The sequence below is a fragment of the Phaseolus vulgaris genome, chromosome 7 (genome assembly GCF_051622355.1).
Source record: "Phaseolus vulgaris cultivar YP4 chromosome 7, ASM5162235v1, whole genome shotgun sequence".
In the NCBI taxonomy this organism is placed as follows: domain Eukaryota; kingdom Viridiplantae; phylum Streptophyta; class Magnoliopsida; order Fabales; family Fabaceae; genus Phaseolus; species Phaseolus vulgaris.
Genome location: NC_143504.1, coordinates 53162770 through 53190581, shown reverse-complemented (window position 1 = coordinate 53190581; position 27812 = coordinate 53162770). Strand labels below are relative to the sequence as shown.

At 32.7% G+C, this 27812-nt stretch overlaps 3 protein-coding genes and 1 pseudogene across 6 annotated transcripts; 2 read left to right on the top strand and 2 right to left on the bottom strand.

Annotated features, from left to right (window-relative positions):
* Positions 1-159: 159 nt before the first annotated feature.
* On the bottom strand, positions 160-2681 carry LOC137830196 (beta-carotene isomerase D27). 3 transcript variants are annotated; one of them, XR_016523170.1, is made up of 8 exons: positions 2452-2650; positions 2267-2362; positions 2101-2205; positions 1335-1434; positions 1109-1244; positions 788-868; positions 596-664; positions 160-526 (listed from the first exon to the last, which is right to left on the bottom strand). XR_016523170.1 is itself a non-coding variant. In XM_068637379.2 (8 exons), exons 1-8 carry the CDS (start codon positions 2563-2565, stop codon positions 395-397), a joined length of 789 nt encoding a protein of 262 aa, XP_068493480.1. In that variant the 5' UTR covers positions 2566-2681; the 3' UTR covers positions 160-394. The 3 variants fall into 3 exon arrangements, 2 of the variants coding, with proteins under 2 accessions (XP_068493480.1, XP_090160816.1); XM_068637379.2 differs by having other exon boundaries at positions 1109-1200; positions 2452-2681; XM_090304690.1 differs by lacking the exons at positions 2101-2205; positions 2267-2362; positions 2452-2650.
* Positions 2682-5824: 3143 nt separating this feature from the next.
* On the top strand, positions 5825-7559 carry LOC137830195 (pentatricopeptide repeat-containing protein At1g02370, mitochondrial). 2 transcript variants are annotated; one of them, XM_068637377.2, is made up of 2 exons: positions 5825-6160; positions 6290-7559. In XM_068637377.2, the coding sequence occupies exons 1-2, from the start codon at positions 6112-6114 to the stop codon at positions 7420-7422; spliced, it is 1182 nt and encodes a 393-aa protein (XP_068493478.1). In that variant the 5' UTR covers positions 5825-6111; the 3' UTR covers positions 7423-7559. The 2 variants fall into 2 exon arrangements, with proteins under 2 accessions (XP_068493478.1, XP_068493477.1); XM_068637376.2 differs by having other exon boundaries at positions 5831-6160; positions 6235-7559.
* Positions 7560-8630: 1071 nt separating this feature from the next.
* LOC137830199 (heme binding protein) lies at positions 8631-22789 on the bottom strand. Its single transcript, XM_068637381.2, is given in 9 exon segments — positions 8631-9114; positions 9799-9864; positions 9866-9899; positions 11390-11458; positions 21047-21123; positions 21238-21392; positions 21534-21600; positions 21992-22059; positions 22141-22789. Coding segments are annotated over 8 exon segments (765 nt in total). The 5' UTR covers positions 22393-22789; the 3' UTR covers positions 8631-9114; positions 9799-9821.
* LOC150025995 (uncharacterized) lies at positions 16725-19037 on the top strand (annotated as a pseudogene).
* Positions 22790-27812: the final 5023 nt, after the last annotated feature.

Below are 27812 nucleotides of genomic sequence, written 5' to 3'. Positions count from 1 at the left end.
TTTTGAAAGTTTTGAAAGTGGATAATGTGCAGGTCATAATTGGTAAAGTGTAGGAAGAATTTGCCTCTCTGGTGTTGGCTTGTGGCCCATTAATGAAGATCTCTATTATTTTCTCATCTTAGATTTCCCTACAATTAACTTAAATTTTGGCCTAAACCATCAAGAAAAATACGTTTTCGTATTATATCATTATCTTAAAATGTATAAACCAAGGAGATTAAATATCAATGTATTCAAGTACAAAATATTAGCACTCAATTGGAAAAGGATGAGTTGTAAGATGAGAGTTCTCACTATGTATTTCCTTCTTCAATTAAATGTAGGAGCAAGAATCTACAAGAGGCCTTGGACAGTGAACATAAATGTGAAAACCCCAAGCCTAAGAAAAATGTATTCATGTCTTTGGGCACGTAGTTACATCTACATTTTTTGCCACCATTCGTCGTCGGGAAGCGTTTGGACATGCTTCCAAGCATGGCTCCTTCAGGATGGCATCATCTTGTGGGGGAAGAACTCCGAATTTGAACTGCAATTTTAAAAGAAGAGAGTAATGACAAGTACAAAGTTGGTCTTCAATAAAGATTACTTATATTACCTGACAGCTGTAATCGCGAAAGTTAGGCTCCATAAGTAATGGAACCCCCATATGATCCTTGAAGAAGGTCTAGATAGAAAAGAGTCAATACATTCATCAAGAGAAAGCAAAACTTCCAAGCATGCATAACACGCTTACACCTCTTTATAAAATAAAATAAAAAACAAGCATGCGTGTTGAAGAATCACTAACCTGTGTCGGAAACTTACAGGTGTTAGTACAAATACCAACACACTTGCTTTCCTCCAGATACCTGCATCTTTCCACATACACCTACAAGATTTACATGAGTGATGATGATATATTGACAATGCATTATAACTACAAAGAGAAACATTTTTTTTTATTGAAATGAACCAATTTTAAAATGTAATCACAATTGTAAACTACTGCATCTTAATTTGCCGTTATCAAAGTAACATATACACTGCTTTGAATATTACAGCATTTTTTGGTATTATTTCACCAACACTCAAAAACGAATCAAACACATTGAAAAGTACAAGTGCTCACCCCACTACTGCATGATGTTCCATCTGGTAGATCTACAGAATTCACTTTGGAAGGGCCCATGAGCCATTGGCAAGTCAGTACAGTAACCCTTGCTTCAAAACAGAAACGTTTTAGGATATCTAATCAATTTCTTAGCCTGCAACGTTCAGGGAAACATCAGGAAGGAACAAAGATTCGGGATTCATCTAGAAGAATTGAAAAATGAAATATATCTTATCAGACTCACCAACCATCATAGCGGCAATTCTGCCTCCTCCTATGGGAGCTATGAGCATTTTATAGAGCTCCAAAAGATATGGAGGGAACAGAGACCTCAATACTCGTACCTGACACAAGTCACCACAGGTACCGAACTTACTTTCGGACAATAAATTTATAACAAACCATATAGACAACATGACCTCAATTTCTAATAAACTTTTAATACAAAATTAGCTCAAACAAAATCACATGCAAAACAAATTTTCAATTTTACCTAACAAGCTTTTTAGGTTTCATTTGAGCCGAAAAGTTTAACTGTTTTTGTACTTCACTAGAAACGATTTTATCAGTCAATATCTGGTATAACATCTCCAACAGTGCCACCACAATGGAATAACTTAACTCACTTTTCGGTGAGTCCTACAATGCCACGTGAAATTTAAGTAAAATTCTTATACACGTCCTGCAATTATCTCAAAAGTATTGAGAACTCTGATAAGAATATTGCTTATAAACAACAATTCTTAATTTCTTATATAAGCATGGTCACGTCAATTGTCAGTTGCTTGAATTGTAAAACTGCACAAAAACTTGGTAAGACCTCCATAAACAACTCTCCTATTCGAGATGCTTAATCAAATTAATTGGCAATCTATTGTTACACACTTTCTCATCTTAAAGGAGCCAAATACTAATACAATTCTAGTTCTAAGGGGCCAAACAGTTTAGGAAAAATGATATAGCATATAAGAACATTTCTGAAAAGCGGAAACTGAGAGAAATTGAAATACCGCTGCTTCCACGGTAGTAGAATTGGAAGTGCCCTTCATCATTAGACGATGCGCAACTTCAATTAGTCCATCATATCCAGGTTCCTTTGAGTCCCACCCGACCTCCTGTTATACTACAGTAAATTAAGCATCACATGAGAAGAGGACTCTACAAGGTTTTCTTTACCTGTACCAATTTGTTGCGGAACAAATTGAGAAACATGTCATCAAACACCCCAGGCTTGTATTCAGGTTTAGCAGCTGCAATTCCCACTTGTTCCACCTGATTCAATTTAGGAATATGGGAATCGTGCATAGCCCGAACCAAATTTCATAGCACGAATATGAAAACCAAATGTAGAAGATACACACAGTTTTGGAACCCGGCGAAGAAGAAGAAAAGGAAACGCGAAAACGATGGTTCCGACCACTCGAACACACCAGGGGCAATGGGGCAGCACCAACGACAATGCCTAACGCCTTCATTTCTCTCTAACCGTCACCAAACCAGATACTCACTCTTAAGTAAAAAAAAAACACACAAAAAAATGGCTACGGTTTCCTGTTATTTGAAGTGAAAATCAAAACGACTAATTGTGTAGAATAGAGCGACAGTGAAAAGAAATTAAAAAAAAAACATAAACAGAGGAGACAATGAAGTTGTGAAATTTTTTTAACAGATGCAATTAATAAAATAGAATAAATTGTTTATATGTTTAAAAAATAATTGATATAATTTTTTTTATAAATTAAAATTAATGCAAATTTTACGTTAAAATAAAAAGTTATTACCGAATCTTAATAAATAAATAAAATTATATTTTAAAATATAAATATATTAAAATAAACTTTAGAAAATATAAGTATAGATTAATTTATTTTATTCTTCATTTTAATATTTTATTTTAATTGTTTATTATTTTAATGTTTTCTATTTTATTTATTATTTTTAATAATGTAAAAAATTTGAATTAATAAAATATTAAATATTTTATTTTATTATAATAAAAAAATATAATAAAAGAATAATATATATATATATATATATATAACATAAAAAAATAATATATAGGTAAATAACAAATATAATTGATTATGATTTCAAACATGTTCCAAATCATAATCACATTATGCATATTTTTTTATTTATAAATGATTTCATTTCATTTTATTGTAAATTTTATTTATTTATATAATATATTATTTTTTCTGTGTTTATTTTTGTTTATGCCTAAATAGTGAATTAGTCAATTTAAAGAGAGGAAAATGAATCAATCGAAAAGATACAAAACACGCTTCAACTTTAGTACAATTTAATTGACAAGGTTGGATTACACCTGTTTAAATTTTAATGGAGGATGACTACTATGACAAATGTGCTCGGCAGCTGAGAGATAAACTAAAAGCAACAAATCTTCATGTAGAAAAAGAGATGGAGGAAAGAAGAGATAACAAAACTTTATGTAGAGATGAAAACACAAGACTAAAAAGAAGACTCAATATTGTTTGTACTCAAGTGTCATTGCAAAGTCACGTGTGTGTGTATATATATATAACATGTAGAAGAAGAAAAAATTTAAACAACCAAAAGTCCAAAAATAACACAAATACAACTTAACACCCTCCTCAAGTTAGAAGGTGCATTTAAAATTTCTAGTTTGAAAACATATGTGTTGAAAGTATTGTGATCAAGAGACTTGGTAAAGACATCAATATGTTGATGAATGAATTGTATAGGAAGAAGATGAAACCAATCACTCTGTAATTTTTCACGACCCACATGACATCAATGTCAAAGTGTTGGTATGTTCATGTAAGATTGCATTTGTTACAATATGTCTTGCGACTTGATTATTATAGTAAAGGTTGACAGGAGATTTATTAGTGATATACAGATCTTGTAGTAAATAACTCAATCACTGAATCTCACCTATGGTGGAAGTAAGAGCCATGTATTTGACCTTTGAAGATAAGCGTGAAACAATGCTCTATTTCCTAGTCTTTCATGATGTAAGAGAAGCTTCGAGGAAGATCAGAAATTTGGTGGTGGATCAACGATTATCAAGACATAAAGCCCAATCAGAATTGATGAAATACTTAAGTTGAATATCAATATCATAGGGGAAGAAAATACCTTGAGATGAAGAAGCTTTAATGTAGCGTAAAACACAATGAACAATTTGGTGATGAAGTTTGGATGGAGACTACAAAAACTGGATGAGAAATTGGTTGACAAAACATATATTGGGTTTGGTGTTGGTTAAGTAAAGAAGGCGTCCAATGATCCTTCGATGTCCTTGTATATCATGAGCAGTGTTATTTTTTTCAAACAAATTTTTTGTATCGCTTTGCGCCAAACATCCCTATATCTGTGACGATATCAAGACAATAATTTCTCTAACAAATATGAATACCTTTGTGTGATCATGATATTTCAAGACCTAAAAAGTACTTCAGCTGTCTAAGGTCATTAATTTTGAAAGCATGATTTAATGAAGCCTTAACAATGTTGATATCTGATATGTTGTCCCCCGACTAATATTGTATCATCCATATAGACAAGTAATGTAGTAAAAGAAGAACACATTTTCTTGATAAACAAAGTACTATCATATTTAGATTGAACAGAACCAATAATCTTTAGAAATCGAATAAGCTTAGCTAACCATTGTCTATTGGCTTGCTTCAAGTGATATAGAAACTTCATTAATCGACATACTTGATTAGACTATGTGGGATTAATTCCTTGTGATAAGACCATGTATACTTCTTTAGTTAAATCTCCATGTAAGAAGGTGTTGTCGATATCCAACTGTTCAAGGTGTCATTTCTTGGTTGCTGCAAGAGTTGGAAAAAGACCGACTATGGTGAGTGTCGCAATTGTGAATTTGTGCCAAGGTAGTCTATTCCTTCAATCTGGCTATAACCCTTAGCAATGAGGCGTGTTTTGTAGTGTTCTATTTCTGCACTTGCCTCATACTTTATTTTGTATACTCATTTACAACTAATGAGAGTTTTCCTAGTGGTAATTCAGTAACATACCATGTGTTGTTTCTTTTAAGAGCTTTAATTTTGATTTTCATGACCTTGATCTATTTAGGTGAAATAATTGCCTCCTCATATGAAGGTGAAGTTTAGTGTGACATGATATAGAAAAATTATATTGCAAGTGTCTAACAAATTTTTTTTATAAGATAATACATAATTGATATAATAACATACTTTTTTACCTTATGAATTTCAATCTTTTGTGTTCAAGAGGCAAGTTGATGATGATAATCATCTAAGAAGGATGAACTCTTTCGAGATCTTATATATCTTTTCAAATTTTCAGTTTCTACTCTTTAATTATTTTCAGCATGAGAATAATTTCAAAACATGAATTATGCATCGGTTCACATAAAAAAAAAATTAAAGTCTTTACTTCAACATCTAACATTATTTTGTTTTTATAGATATAGTGGTTTTAATGAATATATGTTCATGAAAAATAACATTATGTGAAATGAAAATATCTTTGGTGTTAATGTCAACAACATAACCCTTGGTTCTTAATTTAAATCCAAGAAAAACACATTTGGATTAAGATTATTTCTATTATTCTCAATAGTATAAACAAAACAAAGGCACCCAAAACCTTTCAAGTCAAGTAGCTACTCACTACTGTTCAGTAAAAAATACACAAAAAATATTACCGGTTACCTGTTTTTCAAGTGAAAAATAAAACGACGCCGTCAAGTGCGTTGTGATAAACCCTAACAAAACCTTTTTACGGAATCAATCAGCAAGAGACAAAGATCACCCGCGTCGGCTGTGGCACGATCCCAGATCAACGGAGATGAATAGCGCCCGTCTGATTTCTGGTGGAGGATGGCTACTCCGGCGACTTTGCACGGCGGCTGAGAGTCCAGCGAAAAATCCAAACCTCTATCGAATATTATCGGCGTTGGACATGACTGGAGGAAGCGTGTCGGAAACTTTGAACAGCTATATAATGCAAGGGAAAGCCGTAAAAAAAACAGAACTCGAAAGATGTGTGGAGCAGCTCCGAAGATATCGCAAATTTCAGCATGCACTCGAGGTATCAAATATCATTTTATGATTCTTTTTGTAATTTTAATGTATGTTGAAGTTTGTAATTTATGATGATTGCAGATAATAGAATGGATGGAAATGAGGAAAATTAACTTTTCCTGGAATAATTATGCAGTGCAATTAGATCTTGTGTCCAAGACCAAAGGGGTGGTTGAGGCTGAGAATTTTTTCAGTGGTCTTCCTGATCCAGCCAAGAACAAGTATACGTATGGTGCTCTCTTGAACTGTTACTGCAAGGAACTAATGAAAGACAAGGCATTGAGTCATTTTCACAAAATGGATGAATTGGGTTATGTCACTTCTCTGTCTTACAACAATTTGATGAGTCTGTTTATGAGAAATGGTGAACCTCAGAAAGTGCCTGAACTGGTGGGGGTAATGAAGAGGAGAAGCCTTCCCTTGTCTTCATTCACGTATCATATCTGGATGAACAGCTGCGCCTCTTCCGGAGATCTTGATGGGGTGGAGAGAGTCTATGAGGAGATGAGAACTGAAGAACTAATTAGTTGGCAGACTTACAGCAACCTTGCTGCTATTTATGTAAAGGTTAAGGATTTTGAGAAGGCTGAAAAGATGCTTAAGATGCTGGAGAAACAAGTGAAGCCACGGCAGCGTGATGCTTACCATTGCTTGCTTGGCCTCTATGCTGGGACTGGTAATCTTGGAGAGGTACATAGAGTGTGGAATTCCCTCAAGTCTGTCTCCCCTGTGACCAATTTTAGCTATCTTATCATGCTTAGTACCCTCCGAAGGCTTAAGGATATAGAGGGCTTAACAAAATGCTTTAAGGAGTGGGAAGCTAGTTGTGTTACCTATGATGCGAGGCTAGTCGGTGTCTGTGTTAGTGCTTACTTGGGTCAGAACATGGTGGAAGAAGCTGCATTGGTGTTTGAGGGGGCTAGCAGGAGGAGCAAAAGGCCTTTGTTTAGGATTGAAGAAATGTTCATGTTGTATTTCTTGGAGAAACGTCAGTTGGAGGCTGCTGTGAGGCACTTGCAGGCGGCGTTTTCAGAAGTCAAGGGTGATGATGAATGGCATCCTTCACCAAAAGTGGTTGGGGCTTTCTTGAAGTACTATGAAGAAGAGACGGATGTGGATGGTGTTGATGAGTTGTCTAAGATTCTCAAGGCTAACAATATTGATGATTCCTGGATTAAAACTTGCATTAATGCTTCCAAATCGTCTCTTGAAACTGATCCAAGATTGAAGGAAGATGATCTTCAAAACTACCTTGCGCAGGAGAACTAGACATCATGAAAAAACGATTGTGTTCAGCATGATGTAGGTGTAGTTTGTGAAGAGAGTGATTTGACAGTTATCTTAGTTTTCCTAAGATTAGGAACGCTTTCTCCATAATCGTTTAGAATTTAATTCATTTCGAAATATTTTTAGTTCTTATTTTATTTTTATCGTTCCCATATTTTCTATTTCAAAATAAAAGAATTAAAATAGAAAATAATTTTTTTATTGCACACTTGCCACCAATAAAACAATTTCACTCTAATTTTCTTTTTTAGTTGTTATCTAGGACCACTAACATTTGGATGCCTTACTGATATCTAATTAATCTATGCTGAACTATGTCTTCGTGTTTATCAGCTCTATTCTGAACTAACAGTACTTTTAGCAAAGCTCTTGAAAAAAATAAACGCAACACCATAACGAGGGACTTAAATTTGAGATCCCTGAAGTCTGTAGTTGATATGCCTGTTTGGTGATATTTTAAGTATTTTTCGTTTCTTGTAATGATTTTAATTTATGAAAATGAACGTAAGTGGGATTAGTTGTTAGATGACTCATTTTTTCAGAAAATCGATTCATATGCACTGTCCTGTTTTGCAACTGACATTCAAAGCCTACATTCTCCAGTGTCACAGTTTCTGCTAAGTCCTTATACTAAGCATTTATTTTACAGCTAGAGCTTGGTTAACCTGATAAGGAGGGAGAAATTCATGGCATTAAGTCTGGTAGTTTCTTTTGATAAATAAACCTTTTCAAATTTCCTTTATGCAATTGGAACCTTAATACAGTAATAAGCAGAGGGTTGTTAAATTCAATTATATCACCTATGCCTCATCAATATTTTCATATCAAGTTAGCTATGCATTTTGTATTGACAACTTAATTGCGATTACTTGAAGTGAAAATAGATTACAACTCCTGGTAAACTTTGTCTGAAATGTTTAGAAATTCAAATTGTGAAGTTGTTACCTAAAGAAGAATTTTACCTAACCATCACTTTCCAACAAGAGTCAGTCTCACAGTTATGCAACCAAGTACCAAAAAGGAAGAACCCATGGTTTCATTTTTTTTCTCAATTTGTTTTTATTTATACCCAAAATCTTTCTCTTCCTTTGGCCGAATTCCAATTCAAGTTCGATTTCGTACTAAATGATGCTGAAAACTACTGAAAAGCAAATGGTACTGCAATTGCAACAACTAAGCCGAAGAGGATGTAACTCCATAATGCAGATAATCAATTAATACTTTTTTGACACTGCTTAAAATAACTAAAGTAATGCTTCAGTTACAACTAAAAAAATAGAGCAAAGAGAAAGCACTACACAGTACAAACCTATCTAGTACAAGCGTAATGAATAGTACAATCCCAAACTCAAGCTGTTGGTTCAATATTTAAAGGTTGTTCTCTAACGGTGTAAAGGAAACACTCTTGGGATTGAACACACGGTAGCTCACAAACACAGATACACAAAGTGCTGCTACTGATAGTATAACGGAAAAGGCACTAGCCACATTCCACGAACTACTTGATGCTGCATCTACTGAGTTGCCCGTCAAAGAACCGCCAATAGATATGTCAATGGGAACCCAATCACAGTTAACAGAGTAGTGTCCCGAACCATGCCATGGCTGACCATCTAGTGGATACCAGAATGCAACAGACATCTTACTGGATCCACCGATGTTAAATTGCACGTCCTGCAAGGTATTATTTTCCATCATTTTACTTGCTACTTATTTTATAAATGAAGTTATGGAATACAGATATTACTCCGTACAGAACTATTAAAACAAAAATATAAATTTGGTTTCCAGTTCTCTCTATTTAGGCTAAAAATGGGTTCTTAGCTAGTAAGAAACTAAAAGAAAAAAACGCAATATGTCAAAACATGATTCAGAAAAATTCCTTCAAGCACATATATTTGAAAAGATCTTTTTCATCTTTGCTCCCATCCCAAACAAAACAAAGAAAAAGAGAGGCAGTGATCTAAATCTGATTTGTTTTAGTTTTTGGCCATAGGCAATAAACATTTATTCGGAAGGCAACTTTGCATTGTGAAGAAGGTAAAACAAACAGTACAGTATAAGCAATCATATCCAAAGACAAAGCTTTTTCAACAACAAAACAGCATAGAGATTGATTGAAAAAATATTGTGTATCGCATGACCTGGGATACACTGTGCCAGCATTGATCAAAATTGATAAATAATAAGTTATTATGTTTTCATCCCCAACCCATTAGATTTACAAAAGACTCCAAAGATTAATTGAAAGAGAACTTCGGAACAAAGAATTGAGCTGATGTGAAAAATATCAACAAATCATTGCAAGCTTTTAGCAAATAAAACTTGTTAATGTCATATTAGTTTCAAGGTTCTAACCTGTTGAAGATGATCCATAGTCCTCAAAGGCCTGGAAAATTCAAAAAAGTATGTGCCCTTTTTTCCATTATCTGCATATGGACTCTGATCCTCTACGAAACCTGTTACAGACAAGCATGTGAGTACCAATACAAAGAAAAAAGAAGGGAAAAAAGATACTAAGTAACTAAAAGATAGGGTAAAACAAAGCAGAGAGATCAGATTTAAGGTACTGTAGTTAAGGTGCTCTGATAAAATAAAATAAAAACAGCTCGACCCAACAAATCAGAGGCTCTGATAGAACTAGTCTGAACCAGCGAGAAAAATAACCGAGGTTAATAAATTTTACTGGTTTTGTAAACTATTTAGTGTTATCCCTGGTTAAAGAACTAACGTGCGAATCTGTGAGCTAATAATTTGATCCTATGACACAATATTAACAAGCATTACACCAAAACTCTATGTTAGTTATAATGTTCCTGTTGTTATACTACCGCAGTTTTAAAATAATAGTCTTTTAAGGTACCCTGACTAAAACAACTAATTTCTAATAAAATCATTTGAAAAAGCAGTATATCTATTGCTGTTCTTAATCTGCGTAAAAAAACTTTAATTACATGAGAAGGGGAAATAATACAAATTTAGTAACAAATATCTTTAATTCTTAGACTTTTGTCTCTCTTTTCAATATAAATAATAATATATTATTTTTTACTGATATGAGTTGGTATTACTGGAAAAAATAACTTCAAAAGTTAAAAACACTGTTGTTTTGAAATAGAGGAAGCATTTCTGGTACACACATATGGTTCAACCAGTTAACCAATTACTATTTTAACCGCTGACCCTGCACCTAATTGAGTCCATGACTGAGTTTGATACATTAGAAATATAGAATACAAAATATGCTTTAACAAAAGATAGAATAAATCCCTACTTTTGTCCTATGAGAAAATAGGTGTCGTATTTTTGGTCCTCAATATTTATCATCAAAGTAATCCACTCAATAATGCAAAAAATCATCACTTTAATAGTCCGTATATTTTAACATCAACATAACACCTAAACAATGCAAATCAATTTAGTCTCTTGATCTCAAGTAAAATGTCATTGAAGAAGGGCTGATTTGATGATAACTTGAATAATAGAGACTAATGTGACGATGTTTGAAACCATGGAGAACGAAAATATGGGTTTATTCGCAAAAGAGGATATTTTGTATGCAAGAAGACATAAGAAACAAAGCGGGTTTTCTTCTTTAATGGATCACTAAACTCTTGGCACTTAGTGGGAGATTAAGCCACATAGATGGCACCAACTGAAAGCAACTGCCACTAACATGTATGAAAAATTTTAAAGTGCTGTTGACATACCATAAAACAGAAATCATAAATGAAGCATAGTACAAGGCATGTTTTATGTCATATATACGAACCCTTTACTTCTTAAGTAGTATATAGATAGATAAGGAAACGTATTTTAACAACTGCTCAGAAAACACTGTTTTGGGATTCCTTCACTATCAACCAACAATTCAGTCTGAATTCAGCTTCCAAGTACCATTAATGTATAGGACATACTATTTTTTTTTATCTATGAATGAATCAGTCACCTGAGTGAACCGTGAAACTACTATGCCACCAGGCACCCTTCCAGTCATTCTGCGCACTAGAATCATTAGCTAACAACAGAAAAAGGGTTAGTCTATATACCTTCAATGATAAAAGTTATAAGATTAACAAGTATCAACAACTGACAAGTTGAAAACAAAATTATATTATATTAATAAACCACAACATTCCAAGTCATAATACATAAATTAAAGAAAAATTAATTGCCTGGAGGGAAGTGTCTTTCCTTTCAGAATTTTAACTCATTGAAAATAGTTGCGTTATCATTGTATTCAATTCCTATGAAGTAGTAGACATTTTATTGTAACTCTTGAACCATAAACATTAATAGGCCAACAAAATGTCAATTCTCTGCACAAAATCTACCGACATAAATTTAATTCATCATTCTCGTAGAGATTAATTCAGATGTTACTTGGTGAAGTAACGAGCTATATGACTTGAGTACAGAGCCAAATGATCTAGTCGCAGCATCAATGTCCATATATAGTGTTTAAATAAGTGAGAATGCTCGTATTTTCTTAACATATACAGTATACAGATGTGGACAGAGAAGCTAGTTCAGAGGTTTTTGCTACTTGGAATATTGGTTCTTTGACAGGTAAGCTTATAAAGGTGATAGGTACATGATTCAAAAGAGGATTAACATTATGTACCAACGAGAGTCCAAATGGGTTAGAGAAAAAGTTAAGGAGTTAGGTACATCAGGATTTAAACTTTGGCATACAGGGAAAATTAGAGAGAATAATAGTGTGGGTATTGTTGTGGACAAGGATTGGAAAGAGAGGCCGGTTGAAGTAAAAAAAATTGAAGCCAAATTTGAACCTTAAAACTATTGGTTGCATTCGAGACCATCAATATTATTGGTACTTCCAGTAGGATCTGAAGCACTTGTTAAAAAGAAAAGTTTTGGAAGGATTTGGTGGGATTGGTTTGAGGCATTACACAAGAAGATTTTCTTAGGAAGGCATCTAAATGGACAGCAGTGAGGCAAGGAAATTTATAGGAGTCCATGTGGTTCTAGTTTTAGAAAACTAGAGGAATGACAGTTTATTCTTGATTTCTTTATAACTTATGATTTTAGAATTATGAACACTTGTTTCAAGAAGGAGGAACGTCAAATCATTTATAGGAGGGGAAGTTTAAGTTCACAAATTGATTTTGTTTTGGTAGTAAGTTGTGAAAAAAAGAGACCCTGAAAAGGATGGATAGTAGTTAAGTTGTTGGTCTGGACGGTATTCTTATTTTAGTTCAAAAGTGCATATGAGCACAATGTATCATTTGGCCCATTATAGACTTTAATATTGTGGGGTGTCTAAGTCCCTCATCAAGTAGTGCGGGAGAAAGAGTATTTAAATGTTTGGTTCTACCCCTTAATAACTAGCTTTTGAGGAGGGTTCCCCAACTGTTTGGATGCTATCAATTTGTATCAAAGCTGGTTGATGCTGAATTGTGAACTCTTAGGATGAGATACTTGGTAAAGTATTTGAGTGTTTGGTTCTCCCCCTTTAATTGTTAGCTTTTTAAGGTAGGTTTCTCAAGTGTTCGGGTGCTTATCACCCCACAATGAGATTTTTAGATCTAAGATGTCAATTAAGTCGGGGGGGGGGGGGGGGGGGGGGGGAAGAGCTTTAGTTCGTATATTCAAGAACAAGGGAAATATGCAGGAATACGTTAACAACAAAGGATTAAAACTTGTGAGTCACACTGAGAAATTATGGAAAATGTGGTAAAACATAGATTTAAGTTGTTTTATATTAGGGAGGTTTATTAAGGAAGTCATTTACATTTTAGGAGGTAGATGAAAAGATACTGAAGTAAAGAGACTTATATATAAGTAATATTGACTTCAAAACAACTTACGATCAGGTGTCAAGAGAAGTACTTGGAAGGTTTATAACAGAAGTCATTTATATTTAACGAGGTAGATGAAAAGATACTGAAATAAAGAGATTTGCATATAAGTTTTATTGACTTCGAAAAAACTTATAATCAAGTATCAAGAGAAGTGCAGTGAATGACTTTGGAAAAGAAAGATGTTTTGTGACTTAAATCAAACATACAAAAGAAATGTATGATATGATAACCACTAGTGTGAAAACTGCATGAAGCATTAAGAACTTTTGGATGGGGATAGGACAACAACAAGGCTCAAACTTAAGTCCTTATTTGTTTTACTTAATCTTGAATGTGATTACTAGAGACATACAAAGGATTATTACTGATTGCATTTCTTTTTACAAATTACATATTATTTTTAATCAAGGGAAGTTGTTAACTTTAAACTTAGCTTTGAAAATAAACTTTGAAGACTAAAGCTTTTTCACTTAAGTATGAGTAGGACATAGTATATACGTTGTAACTTGAATGAAAGACAAGAGGAATATGACTTGGAAATTGTTGGGAATCTAATGGGATAAAACACTAGGAATATCTCTATCAAATGATCAAGGACAAACTACACAACTAAATTTGACACCACATTAAGGCATTAGGTTTGTAGGTTCACTTCACTGATATGTAGTTCAACTAATTGTCCATTCTTATCCAATGTGAGAACATTATATTCACACTTGTGCTCCAAAAATTTCTTCAAGTGTGGATTTCTTTCACATGGTACGTTCTCCCTTAAGCATAAACATTTTCTATCCATGACTATTCAATTGTTCCTTAAAACTTAGCCATTATTGCCAATATGCTACAATACTTGCATATTCATTTGGCCAGTCATTATTGTCAATACACTTTAGACATTTGTACCATTATTTCCTCACATCAATAGGACACACCATTTGACCTTCATTTATACCGCAAGAAAGATTTTTGATACAAATCCATAGATCCACCACTAATTTCTTTATATTTGTATGAGTCAACCACAATTAAGAAAGGTGATGCAAACCCATCTACGAGACTGTAGGAAAAAATAAAGAGGTCACATAGCTAGATAATTAATCAAGAGTTTACTAGGAGTTTACTTAATCATCCTCATTCTACAAAGCCTAAAATAGACCTCCCTTCTTTCTATAGAAATAAAATTATTGAGGAATATTTAGAATGGGAGATGAAGGTTGAGAAACTTCTTAAATACCACCAAGTATATGAAAATAGAAAAGTATCCATGGCTACTTTAAGTTTTCAAGAATGTCATGTCTTGGTGGAAACAAAGGCAATATGATGTTTCAATTGGGAGAAAATTAAAAATAATGAATTGGCGTGAGTTGAAGGCATGTTTAAGAAGAAAATTTGTTTCGCTTTCATATGAGAAAAATAAAAAAGATTAGAGAAAAAATAACAAAGTTTGTAATAATAGGAAGAAAAATTATAGCAAGAGAAAAAGAATTTATAACAAGAGAAAAAAGTACAAACTTTTATTGAGAATAAAGAAGAGAAAGAAAAGATAGAAAAGAGGAGAAAAAAAAGAGAGAAAAGAAAAGGAAGAAAAGTCTCTTACAACACCCCTTACAAGCATAGTTGAGACATAAACCTTAAAAGGGGATTGCAATACTTTGAACTTTTCCTTTCAATTAAATCATGATGCTAACTCTTCTTCCAAAAAGATTCAAAAACATCAATTTGTCTTGTTGTTACATGGCACAAAGCAACAACAAAAACAAAGTGAAGAAAAAGATGTTTCTAAAACCAATGATCCCTTTTAAAAATAAAGGGCGTTGTTTTGATACATCTTATTTTAAAAACAATTTCTTAGTTTCCTTTTAATGAAGAGACTTATCCCACTTTTATTTGATGTTTCTTGTAGATTGATTTTTTTTTTTATCCTGGAGGAAAGTAAACAAGAAAAGAGCAAATAAAGGTTGCAGTCAATGAGCTTCATGCAAAATCTGAGGACAAATCTTCTTTTCAAGAGGGAGGGTTCAATGCAAGCCCATATGAGAGACTGTAGTCAAGAATAAAGAGTTTACTAGGAGTTTGGGCCTAATTGGGCTTGTTTAGGCCTCCAATAAGGCATTTGAGCCAAGTTCAACTTAGTAGAAGATCACTCTAAAAGATTTTGGAAGTATTAAAAAATGGACTTTAAGCCTAACTCAATCATATAAAATCGGTTTCTAAGGTGAGGTTTGCACCCACTTATATACTATGAAATGTTCTTATCTCTAGTCGATATGAGATCTCCAACACATCCCCTCACGCCGAGACTACCAATTCGTACTTGTGACTATATATTTATGGGTGATCCGATAGCGGGTGGCCTGATAAGCCCAACAAACTCTTGCTAGGATAAACTCAAAATGACTCTGATACTATATTAAGAAGTGGACTTTAAGCCTAACTCAACCTTATAAAATCGACTTATAAAGTGAGGTTTGCACCTACTTATATACTATGAAATGTCCTAATTTCTAGTCGGTGTGAGATCTCCAACACACTCCCCTCACGCCGAGACTCTCAACTTGTGTGTGTAATTATATATTTATGGATGATCCGATAGCGGTCCAATAGTGGGTGGCACGATAGGCCCACCACACTCTCGTTAGAATAGGCTCTAAATGGCTTTGATACCATATTAAGAAATGGACTTTAAACTTAACTCAACTTTATAAAACCTACTTCTAAAGTGAGGTTTGCACCCATTTATATACTATGAAATGTCTTTATCTTTAGTCGATGTGGGATCTCCAACATGAAGCATTAAGAATACAAGACCTCTATCTGTAAAATAGTATAGAGTAGTTTAGATTTATTTTAGGCCTTGTATTTTGGACCAAGTAGAATAGGGTGTTGGGTCTTAAGCCTTGCACCCAAGGTTATCAAACCCTTACGAGTTTAAGAGTCCAACTAAAGGGTCACGAGTTAACTCGTGAGTAAACTCACTTTTGAGTAAACGCGCAACATACTCGGTCAAACTCGGTGAACTCGGTGCAAACTCGTGAGTTCGAGGCCGAGTCACCGAGTTCGAAAAAAAAGCCCAAAACAGTTCAGAGAGGTGCGTTTCATTAATGCTATGTTAGAATTTATGATTTCTTTACCTAGTTCACACAGCTCATGTTCACGTTCTCATCTTCATCTTCATCATCGTGAATCGCCATCGTTGCTCCGCCTCACCTCGCAGTGCCGCACGCCTCACAAGTATGTTGATGATGCTATGGGTTTCATGGGGCTCTTTTATGAGGGTTGGAAAATTAGGAAATATTGGGTTTAGGGTTAGGGGTTTTTAAATTGGGTTTGAGCTTTTTAGCTTATTGGGTTTAGGGTTATTTTTAGGTTGGGTTTGAGAATTTTTGGGCAGATTGTTTTTTTTTTTTTAGATTTTTGGCAGATTGATTGTGTTTTTTTAGAATGTTGGCATATTATAAGATGTCTAGAAGTGCTTCAAATTCAGCATTTCCACTACCACCTAGAAGTAAAAATTTTGTGGGAAATAGAAAAAATATTGGATGGAAGCATGGAGTTGATGTTTCAGGGAACGGTAAAAAAGTGAAATGTAATTACTGCTCAAAGACATTTAATGGAAACATCATCTTGCCGGAACTAGATATGACTCTAGACCTTGTGTATCAGTATCAAAAGAAATCAAAGTTTTAATGTTGAAAGTTGTATCAGAAGCAAGCTAAAGATGCCTCACGGAAGAAAAGAAAGTTCAATAGCCTTGGACAAATTGATGGTGAGGAAGAGAGTGAAAGTGCTAGTAGCACTAGCAAGATATTTAAAAGTAAATCTACTGATGGTGTTCAAGCTACTCTAAATCAAATCAAATATACAAGAGAGGTGATGAAGAAAAAGTTGATGCTCAAATTGCTGAATTTTTCTACACAAGTGTCATCCTGTTCAATATTATTAGAAATCCAACTTTTGCAAAAATGTGTGACATGATTGATAGATAAGGCGTTGGCTATAAACCTCCATCATATCATGATATCAGAGAGAAGCTTTTGAAACAAGCAGTGGACAAAACTGATATACAACTTCAAGAGTATAAGGATCAAGAAAAGACGTTCAATTTGTAACTTTTTTGTGAACAGTCCTAAAGGATATGTGTTTCTTTATTTATTAGATACCTCTGACATCTCAAACTGCATGAAAGTATTTAAAATGTTGAATGATACGGTAGAATTTGTTGGTGAGGAAAACGTACTGCAGGTAGTTATTGATAATGCTGCAAATTTCAAGGCAGCTGGAGAACTGTTGATGCAACAAAGGGAGCATTTATATTGGACTCCATGTGCTGCCCATTGTATTGATTTAATCTTTGAATATTTTGAAAAGCAATTAAAGGTCCATGAAACTACTATCAAGAAGGGAAGGATCACTTCCTACATTTACGGTAGAACCATGCTAATTTGCATTTTGAAAAGGTTTACAAAGGGATGGGACTTGATAAGGCTTGGAATGACTAGATTTGCCACAACTTACTTGACTCTAGCTTGTTTGTATGAAATGAAAACATCATCAATGACCATGTTTAACTCTGAATAATGGAAAACAAGCAAGTTTGGAACTTCACAAGAAGGGAGAAAAATCAAAATGTGGTATTAGATAGTCAATTTTGGAAGAATGTAACTATATGCTTAAAAGTTGTTGCCCCTCTTATGGTGGTCCTTCGATTGGTAGATTCGGATGCAAAACCCGCAATGAGATTTATATATGAGGAGATGGATTGCGCCAAAGAGAAGATTAAAAGCAACTTTAATAATATCAAGAAAGGTAACATTTCTAACTTTCTTCTATTTTAAATTTAAATACTTATTTATTTGTGAATTATTTCTAATATAACATAATTGGTACGTAGTTATGAACCTATTTGGAAAATCATTGATCAAAGGTGGGATAATCAGCTTCATAGACCTTTGCATGCAGTTGCCTATTACCTAAACCCCCAACTTCACTATGAACCAACTTTTAGAAATGATGATGTTGAGGTGAAGGAAGGTTTGTACATGTGCACGAGAAAATTGGTTAATGACGTTATAGAAAGGACAAAAAACAATTTGCAACTTACTGATTTTCACTATGCTAGAGGACTATTTTCTATGGAAAATGCAAAGGAGTGTAGGAAAGTTATGTTCCCTGGAGAATGGTGGGAGATGTTTGGGGATGGAACTTCAGAACTAAAGAGGTTAGTTGTTCATGTTTTGAGTTTAACTTGTAGTTCTTCAGGGTGTGAGTGTAATTGGAGCTCATTTGAAATAATAATTCAAGTTCATGAAGTTATTTAAGGTTTTTCTTGATTTGTTTTATATATTGACTAAAATTTCATATTTAATTATAGGTTCATACTAAAAGAAGAAATTGTTTGCACTAGGAAAAAAAATTAATGGCTTGGTGTGTGTAATGTATAACTCGAAGTTGAGAAACAAACAAATTAGAAAAGATGTTGCTCTCCCATTTAATGACATCGAGTCTAATAATGAATGGATAACTGAAGAAGGAGATAATGTTGTTGAGGTTGAGCAAACTCAAGTTGAAGATGATGGTGTAAATGTTGACGTAGTTGGAGGAACAAGTTTAAATGATTCAATTCTAGATGCAGTTGATTTTGATAATATAGTTTTTGATGATAAAGTTCATGGTGATGAAGATGATGATGAAGATGAAGATGGTGATGAAGATGATGATGGAGATGATAATGAAGATGTTGGAGATGATTTCCTTAGAGGATTAGATGAATGAGACTTTTAAACTTGATAACGTTTGTGTTGTTTTAATTATTTAATTATCTTATCAGTTTGACAAATAATATTTTGAAGTATGAACATGTTTATTTCAGTATTATGAAATTGGTATCATGAATTCTTTTTTATTAAATTTTTTGTATGAAGTAGACTCTTACGAGTCTACGAGTCGGGTTTACAGACCTCCCACGAGTCTGAGTAGACTCTTGAGTCTGATAACCTTGCTTGCATTTGAGGCCGCCAAGTTGGATGTCCACATGTCTCCCATACAAGACTCCACATGGCACCTCTTCCACCCTTGACTCTCCAAGTTCCATTGGCACTTGTCATTTTCTCATAGACCCCTCCTTCCTTGACTCTTCACGTCATTGGTGCCATGTGTCCTTTCCTCATTGGAGAGTTTCTTGAAGCAAGGATTGCCACATGTCATCATGCAAATGGAGAGGATTTTAAGAAGCCTAAAAGATAAGCGTCACATGTCATTCTATGAGTGGAGAGGATTTAGGAACTTAAGAGTCAATTTTATGAGACTTAAGCCCTATAAATACGTGTGCTTACTTTGTAATATTTAGACTATGAATGGGAATTGAATTGCTGCCAAATTGGTGTTTACATTCCTCTCTTAGTCTCTCTTATCTCTTGCTCTCACTCTCTTAGTTGAGAAGCCTAGAGAAATAGCTAAAAGGTTGGTCTAACCTCCTTCCTAGCACCATTCTCCTACCATTGCTCACGGAATTCACCATGCATATGATCCAATTCTTCCCCTGCCTTCCATAACTTCATTCATAAATCAATTTCAACCGAAGAATTTATCAAGGAGTCAATGAAAACTCCATCAAAAGGTCTATGGAAACAATAATATTTTGGAAGTTTTTGCTTTTAACCAAATTAAAAGCCTTTCATTTTTTAATGTGACTAATTCACCTGGTAAAATGAATCTTTGTTTGCTATCCTAGCAGAAATGGTGCTTTTTTCTACCGAAGAAGAAAATAATGTAAACTGGTTTGTCATTATGAGACTACATATGTTATTCTGCACACACCATTTTGGATACTAAGAGAAAATATTATATGTTTAAGATTATGAAAATACCACTGAGTATAAAGTAACTGATGTAAGACAGCGATTGTGGTTACAATGAAAGACTGCTTGGTGCTATTGTGTTGAGTGTTATGAACTGTGGGCCCAACAACAGCACTAGCCAATCTTGTGTCATGCCATTTTAAAACTTAATTATCACCTTTTCCTGATTTGGGAACTTAAAAGTTGTCTTATGAAATCTTATAGCATAAAAAACACTTATATCTCCATCTTCTCGACCTCTAATATACGGATAAGAGATGCCTTAATTAATTTTGGCACATCCCTTTCTTCCAATATGAATGAAGCCATCTTAAAGTAATTTAAGACGCATCATACATATGCCAAAATTCAATCACTGCTTAATCATTTCCATATGTAAAGTTATATCAGTTTTAAATTGGGATTTGTAGGGCAAAGATAAATTATTTTACAAAAACTGCTGAGAAAAAAAAAATTAAGGAGAAAATTTAGAAGAGATTAATATCAACGTGAACAATAAAATAATGGACCACCTCGTGCATTATTCGAAACAAGATATCGTTATTTTTTTATATGGCCAAAGTGAGTAAACTGTGAAGGATATTTATAAGTAAGCAAACTAAATAACGTACAATAGAAAATACAGACAACACTGGAAGGGGAAAAAGACAAGCAATATGATAGTAGAAAATGCATATAGAAGAATAAAGCATGTTCCACTTAAAGAATTGCATGAACACCATAATAAAGGGCATAAGTATGAAGCAAGATGTGGTTAGTGGACAAGAGTGAACTCATGCAAAGCAACTACAAGACCAGTAGTTTCAAATTTCTAGGAGGAAGCCTCTGGTGATACTTTCACTGGGTGTTTTAATCCATTCATTCTGTTGTTTTTTCAGTCATGCAACATATAATTCTTATTAATGGTGTTGCACTTGTACATACCAGAACCTGGAGGACCAGTTCCATCCAAGTATCTACAATGTGGATTCCAGGAATACAGATCAACCAAGTGACCAAACCTGTACCAACAAAATATAGGAAACTGAATGAACACGTCCAGCTAAAAAAATAGCCTATCTATCATGAATTGTCAACCAATATAGTACAAGTCAAGAAACTTTTCAGCGCATCACCTGTCGCCACCATTTCCATCCCTATTGTCCAGGGGATTGCCACCATAAAGCCGTCCCGGAATAGCACTTCCTATGGAAAAGTGCATAATGTCCACTTCATGACCTTTGCAGGTCTTGTTAGTGCATGAGGTTGAATGTTCCTCACAGCCACCCATCTTATAACAATAGACACAATCATCAAATAATGTTTCATAAAAATATTCTAATAAAGGGTCAGGGGATATAATTGAAAGCAACAAAGACTGCAAAACTTAGAAAAAAATCTGAACAAACTATTGTTCAGTGCATCAGCTTACATTATGATAAGAGGCACCATCTCCAATCTGAAACATGAGAGCAACAGATGGACATTTGTTGCTTTCACTGCGTTGCAAAACAAATGCACCAACCAAACCAAATCTCGTCATAAATTACCACAAAAAAAGATGATAATACTTATAAAAAACTTAATCTATAAGTAATATTGGTGTAAAACTTTGTTATGCAGACACTATACAGGAACTCACCAAAGTGACACATCATGTTAATAAATAGGATAATTTGATAAAATGATAAAATAATAAAACCGTATTAGATGTATATAGAGTTCAAATAAAATTCAAAATTATAATCCATCTTCTCTTCTTTACAAACATATCAGACCCTAACATATAATTCAAAACATAATCAACAGAAATAAGTTCGGTTTGGTATTCAAAACAAACAAGCTAAATCCGCAATAGATGAAGTTTGTTTGCGTGTGCCGGCATATTACCCTTTGGAGTACGCATAATCACCGTCGACTTGCAACAGAAAGAAGATATCGCGGCCATCATGCACACTCTGCAACAACCAAAAAAAGTGAGAAAAATAATAAAGAAATAAAATTGACGAGAGGTAAATGAAGAGAATGGAGTGTGATACCTTAACGCTCATCTTTCCCCCTTTGAATTCATTCTCAGCGTCAGGGTCGAGGGCGGGGAGGAGGGGGAAGTAGGACCCATCAATGTCCTTCCAATCGTCGGCGCGGCCATCCAGTGTAATAACGCCGGGTTTGAAATTGGCCTCGGCTCGGATCTCGGAGTCGGAGTCGCAGCTCCAGGGGCCGGATTCTTCGTGTGACTCCACCCGGGCTCCCAGGCCCAGTAAGAACAGCAGCAAAAGAAAACGAAGCATTGGGGAATGGAGTGGTGGCGTTGGTGTGAGCAGTTAGAAATGATGATTGAAGAATGAAGACACGTGTTTGTTGTGAAAGATTTTATAGTTATTGTGGTAACAGAAATGGGTTGCGTGTGATTGTATAAGGTTGACTGAATGGTGTGGTGTGGCGGCCGGTGGGATTATGACGGGAGGAAAGGTGGCGATTGGCGCGGCGCTTGACTTTTGTTGTGGACGAATAAGAATAAGCTTGATTCAAAATTTAGATTAGATCACACACCATACCATACCATAGCACAACTCATTTGATTTCATTACATGTGATGCATGGTTTTTCCCCTTTTCACCACCACATTCACCTTCCTTTGGCATCTTTCAGGAGCATCTCCTCAAAACATTTCCCTCTTTTTCTCTTACTTTAAGAGAATAAATAAAATAGTTAATATATTTGTAGTAGAAAACCATAGATTACTTCTTCAATTACTCATATAACTATGCTCAGTTTTTTTATTTTCTTTTGCACAGAGGAGGGTCAGAGGCTCCAGGTTCAATATGACTTGTGTGTAAAGTTATTTTTGCATACTTTTAATAAACCACACAAAATTAGATTTGTTTTTTTTTAGAAAGTGGGTAATTTTTTAATATTAAGTGGTACATTTGAAAAGATTTACTACATTAGGTAAATTTTGCTTTGAAAATAAGAGATCGGATCTTCAAAACACGATTTTTTTTTCAGTCAACCTTTCTAAATTTGTATAATCGTACACCCCAATATGATTTTTATATTTTTTGAATTTCTTTTAAGAAAAAACGTACACTGAAGTACTGTTTGTGTGTTTGAATTTTTCTTTAATTTTAGTTTTGTAAATTTTGAGAATGGTTTTTGCAATTTTTTTAACGAAAACTGAATATTAGTTTTCAGTTTTAGTTTTTCTAAATATAATTATTGGATTATTATTTATTTAAAAATATTTATTACCAAAAAAATGTGAATTTGCTTATGCTTTGCAATTTAAAATAGTTTTTTTACATATTTTTTGAATAATGTAGTTCATTGATTAAAATAATAATGTTAATTGAAAAATATAAAAGACTTTGGTTGAAACTAAATGATAATGTAAAGAATCATATACAAAATAATTTAAATAAAGTATAAAATAATTTAAATAAAGTATAAAATAATTTAGAAGAGTAACAAGTAATTAATGTTAAAGAAATATTTATTTGTAAGAGTTTCTCTAATAACTTGGTTTTCTAATTTTTTATGTAGATATTTATTGTATATGAATTTTTGTAGATAAATTAGTGTTTCGTATTTTATCATCATTGTATAATCGTACATCAATTCCTTTCGTATTTTCGTTATCTTTAGTTCCATGATCAGACTTATGTAAATACATTGTGAGTTTATAACAATCCGCAAATGGCATCAAATTGCATGTTAAGGGTGGTGTCACTGTAGAAGACTCAATCATATTTGATGTGGAAGAAAAAAGAATTTGGTTGAGATGAAAATATACTATAGTTGTATGGAACTTGTTGGTAAGAAGATGGTGTAGGCACGTTATGATGAGGATCCATATATCTAAATATTGAAGATGGTTGAAAATTAGATTGATAAACATGGTGTTGTAAAGGCTAGGAAATGTACGGAGAAGAATCAACATGTTGATAGAATTTTGTTGACTGAGGTTGTTGTGTCTCCTGCAATGTGTCTTGTTGTTGCAAAAAATATTGTTAATTGACTGTGAATGAAAAAAGATTATTAAATGTATCTGAATTTACATGTACATCGTTATCGTATTCTGGTTGTTAATGTGATATGTATTGGACAATGTGTTCAATATATCATTGCATGTGATGTGGTGCAAAAGGTATGACAACTAATTTAGTTGAATGCATGAACTCCCTTTCAAAGGGAGCATGTTCCTAAATCATTTATTCCCTTGTTAAGTCAATCTTTAAAAGAGTTAATTTGTGATTTGTAGAACAAAGCATTAACATAGAGTGTATGTTACGACCAGTGCATCAATACCATGAAGAAATCATTATCGTAGTAAGGGAAAATGAATAAAAATCAATCATGTGTCATGTCCAACGATATAATAGAGAAAATTTTGAGTTCGATGTTCAATAGATAACAACTCCACAATATGATCGATGACCAATATCATAGACAATTAAATTAGATGACTAGTGATGTGACTATGAAGAGTTTAAAGTTTTACGACTACCTTATCCTCATGTCATTGTTGTGTTATTCTTACCATTTATAGCTACTGACATATATTGACCCATATCACAATTTACATAACATTTACAAACTTGTGAAGTTCAGTTTCAACTAATTCAAAATAAGAATTATTAGTAATTTTATAGAGAATTAAATTTCATTTTTAACTCTCTCACATGAGTAATAAATAATTAAGACAACCAATTACACTCATGTACGTAATGAAATGAATAAACAAATTATAAATAAAAAAATTATTTTTATTATCAAAACAAATGTCACAATAAGAAAAAAAATTCATATTGAAAATAAAATTTATTTATATATTCCATGTGAAAGTGATGTTTTTATTTAAATTATTTGTTTACTTTTTATTTAATATATCTTAAATAGCATTCGGTTAACATCGTCAGTTTAATTAGTAAATCATACTATTAAAAAAAATATGTATTTTCTTAATTTTTCATAATAAATATCTTTAAATAAAAAAACCAATAAGTTAATTCAAAAAACAAAATAAAAAATTAATATTCAATTTTTATTAAAGAAATTTGAAAAAACTAGTTTAAAAAATTAAAAAAATCAAAATTTAAAAAAAATCAAACATAAACAAATCTTACATTGAAGTACCCTAGTTTAATAAAAAAAAAACCTTTATATTTTCTCTTACAAAGTCTCCCAAAGTTATTATTCCTTGCTAGCTCACCAAATTCTGAGACTCCAATATTAACTCACTCCAGTTTTCCTCCCGCTCAAGGAATGTTCTTATAAATACCAAATTTATAAAATAAAAATGCTTTTTATACAACCATTTGGACAATAAATATTAAAATGAAGAAGAAAAAAAAATAAATTTGTAATATAATTAATAATAACATAATAAAAATTTATTGTAAGAATTCCACGATTCAATTATAATTTTTTTAAAATATTAGAAGTTTAATTAACTACCAATTTTAGTAGATTCAGAAGGTCGCATTTATAAAAAAAAAAGTTATAAGCTCATTATATATTTATAGTAATTCTGTAAATAAAAAATACAATCAAATATTAAACAGAATAAAAACCTAATTCACGTGGCTAAACCAACACCCGTGAATAGCACGACTTTTATAATGCATTTTGTCGTACACTTTTAAAAAAAGTAATAGATTAACGTACTATCAAATTGTACTACCCACACTACTCAACTTATTCTCCTCTTTTATAGCAACACCAATTCCTTATGTACATTCCATCGCTAAGACGTATTATTAACGAAATATGTAAATATTCATTTTAATAAATTTATTCCTATCGCATAGAAATGACGTATAAAACATTTATTATTACTATTATCATGCAAAGTAGTCTATTTAAACTTCCCAAAAAGTTCATATAAAGTCATACTAATTTGTATTTTTTAAATTATATGAATGAATTTAAACATATTTTCATCCCTGCAGTCTACTTTAATTTAATTCTGGTTCATGTACTTGATAACAAAAACATTTAGTTCTTGTAATTTTAAAATTGTACTTTCAATTTAAACTTTTTTATACGCAATGTGTCAAAATAGGTATCTTCCATAAGCTAGAAAGATTAAAAACTTTTACCTAATAAAACTATATTAACAAAAAACAAAACTATATTCAAATCAAACTAAGGAAAACTGTAAGTATAAAAAACATATTTAATAATTTTTGTTGTAGTGATGAATGATAAGTAGACATGCCAAAAATATTGATGAACGAGGAAGGTGAGTAAAATATTTTTGTAAAAGAAATTGTGAGAAGTATGGTAATTAATACAAAAAAAAAAAAACTCCCAAGTATCTAACTAGCCAGAATTGTCACACAAAACTTGAGTTACCAAGCCCAATTACCGTAATGAATTACTAAAGTTATTAAATATCTCATTTTAAAGTTTACCTATATGTTGTTTTTACAAAATTATGCGTCTACTAATGTAATAACTAATTTTAAACCTTTAATCTAAATTAATGCAGGGTTTTAATATAAGTTGATTAAGTATATCATTGAAATTAAGGGGATTGTTTAAATTTAATATTTTTACACTTTATTAGATAAGTATTTTGTATAAGTATTTTGTAGCTAATGGAATAGTTTTAGCGTCCTATATAAAGATAGTTTAGACCAATAATTTAATGGACCTTAGATTAAACTTGAATAAAATTTCTTATTTTTTTTTTGGTATTGCTTTTCAATTAAATTGAAATTTTACATCAATAAATAGATAAATTATCTTTTAATGTGACTCTTGATTACTCGTGTTATCAATATGAGATTTATCCTATTTTAACCACCAAACTACACTTGAACTGATATAACCCAACACAAGCCAATTCAAATAAATCGAAACAACTGATACCTGTAACTTGGTGGGAACAATTAATATTTTATTTAAAAATGCTTTATCTTTTAAAAAGCACTTTCAGGGATTTATATACTATAAAACATAATTTCTTTAAAATAAGTGGAACGTGATGGACCCTAATTAATGAAAGAGGCAATAAAAGAATTAGTAAAAGTAAACTTTGAATAAGATAGTAAAATAAATAATTGTAAGTGTGAAGTTTGCATAAGATAATAAAATAACATAACTATTCTTTGAATGAATGACTTCCATTATGTTAAGTGTGTATAACATTCAAAAACAAAAAGAAAAAAGAAATGTTGAGATAAGTTATGCAAAAGTAAAATTAATTGAACGTTCATCTTTATTACGATGTGGTCTTGATATTTGAAACACATCACGAGGACATGCATGTGCGTGTTTTTTAGTACAATAATTTTGATTGTCGTAAATTAAAACATTTTGCTTCTTTTGCGTTTTGAATATAGTAATATATTTTGTTTTGTTATAGCACTTTCCAATGTTTTTATTCGCTCGATCTGTTTCTAAGCCCTTAAGTGCGCAAGACATTTCCTCGTTATGAATGCTTTGTTTCGTCTAGTTAAAAAGGCTTACAGAATGTAATGATTTAAAAATTATCATTGTCATCAGATAACTTAATTATATTAATCCTTATTGGGTTTGTACTGCAGTATTGCATATGGTCAAGTTGTTTAGGGAGTTTGTACCGCATATTGCATATGATCGAGATATAGTCTAAAACAGTATAGATATACTCGAGATAGTATAGACATACACCTAACTATTACCTCCATTAAGAAGACTAAACACATCTCGAAAACTTAAAAGA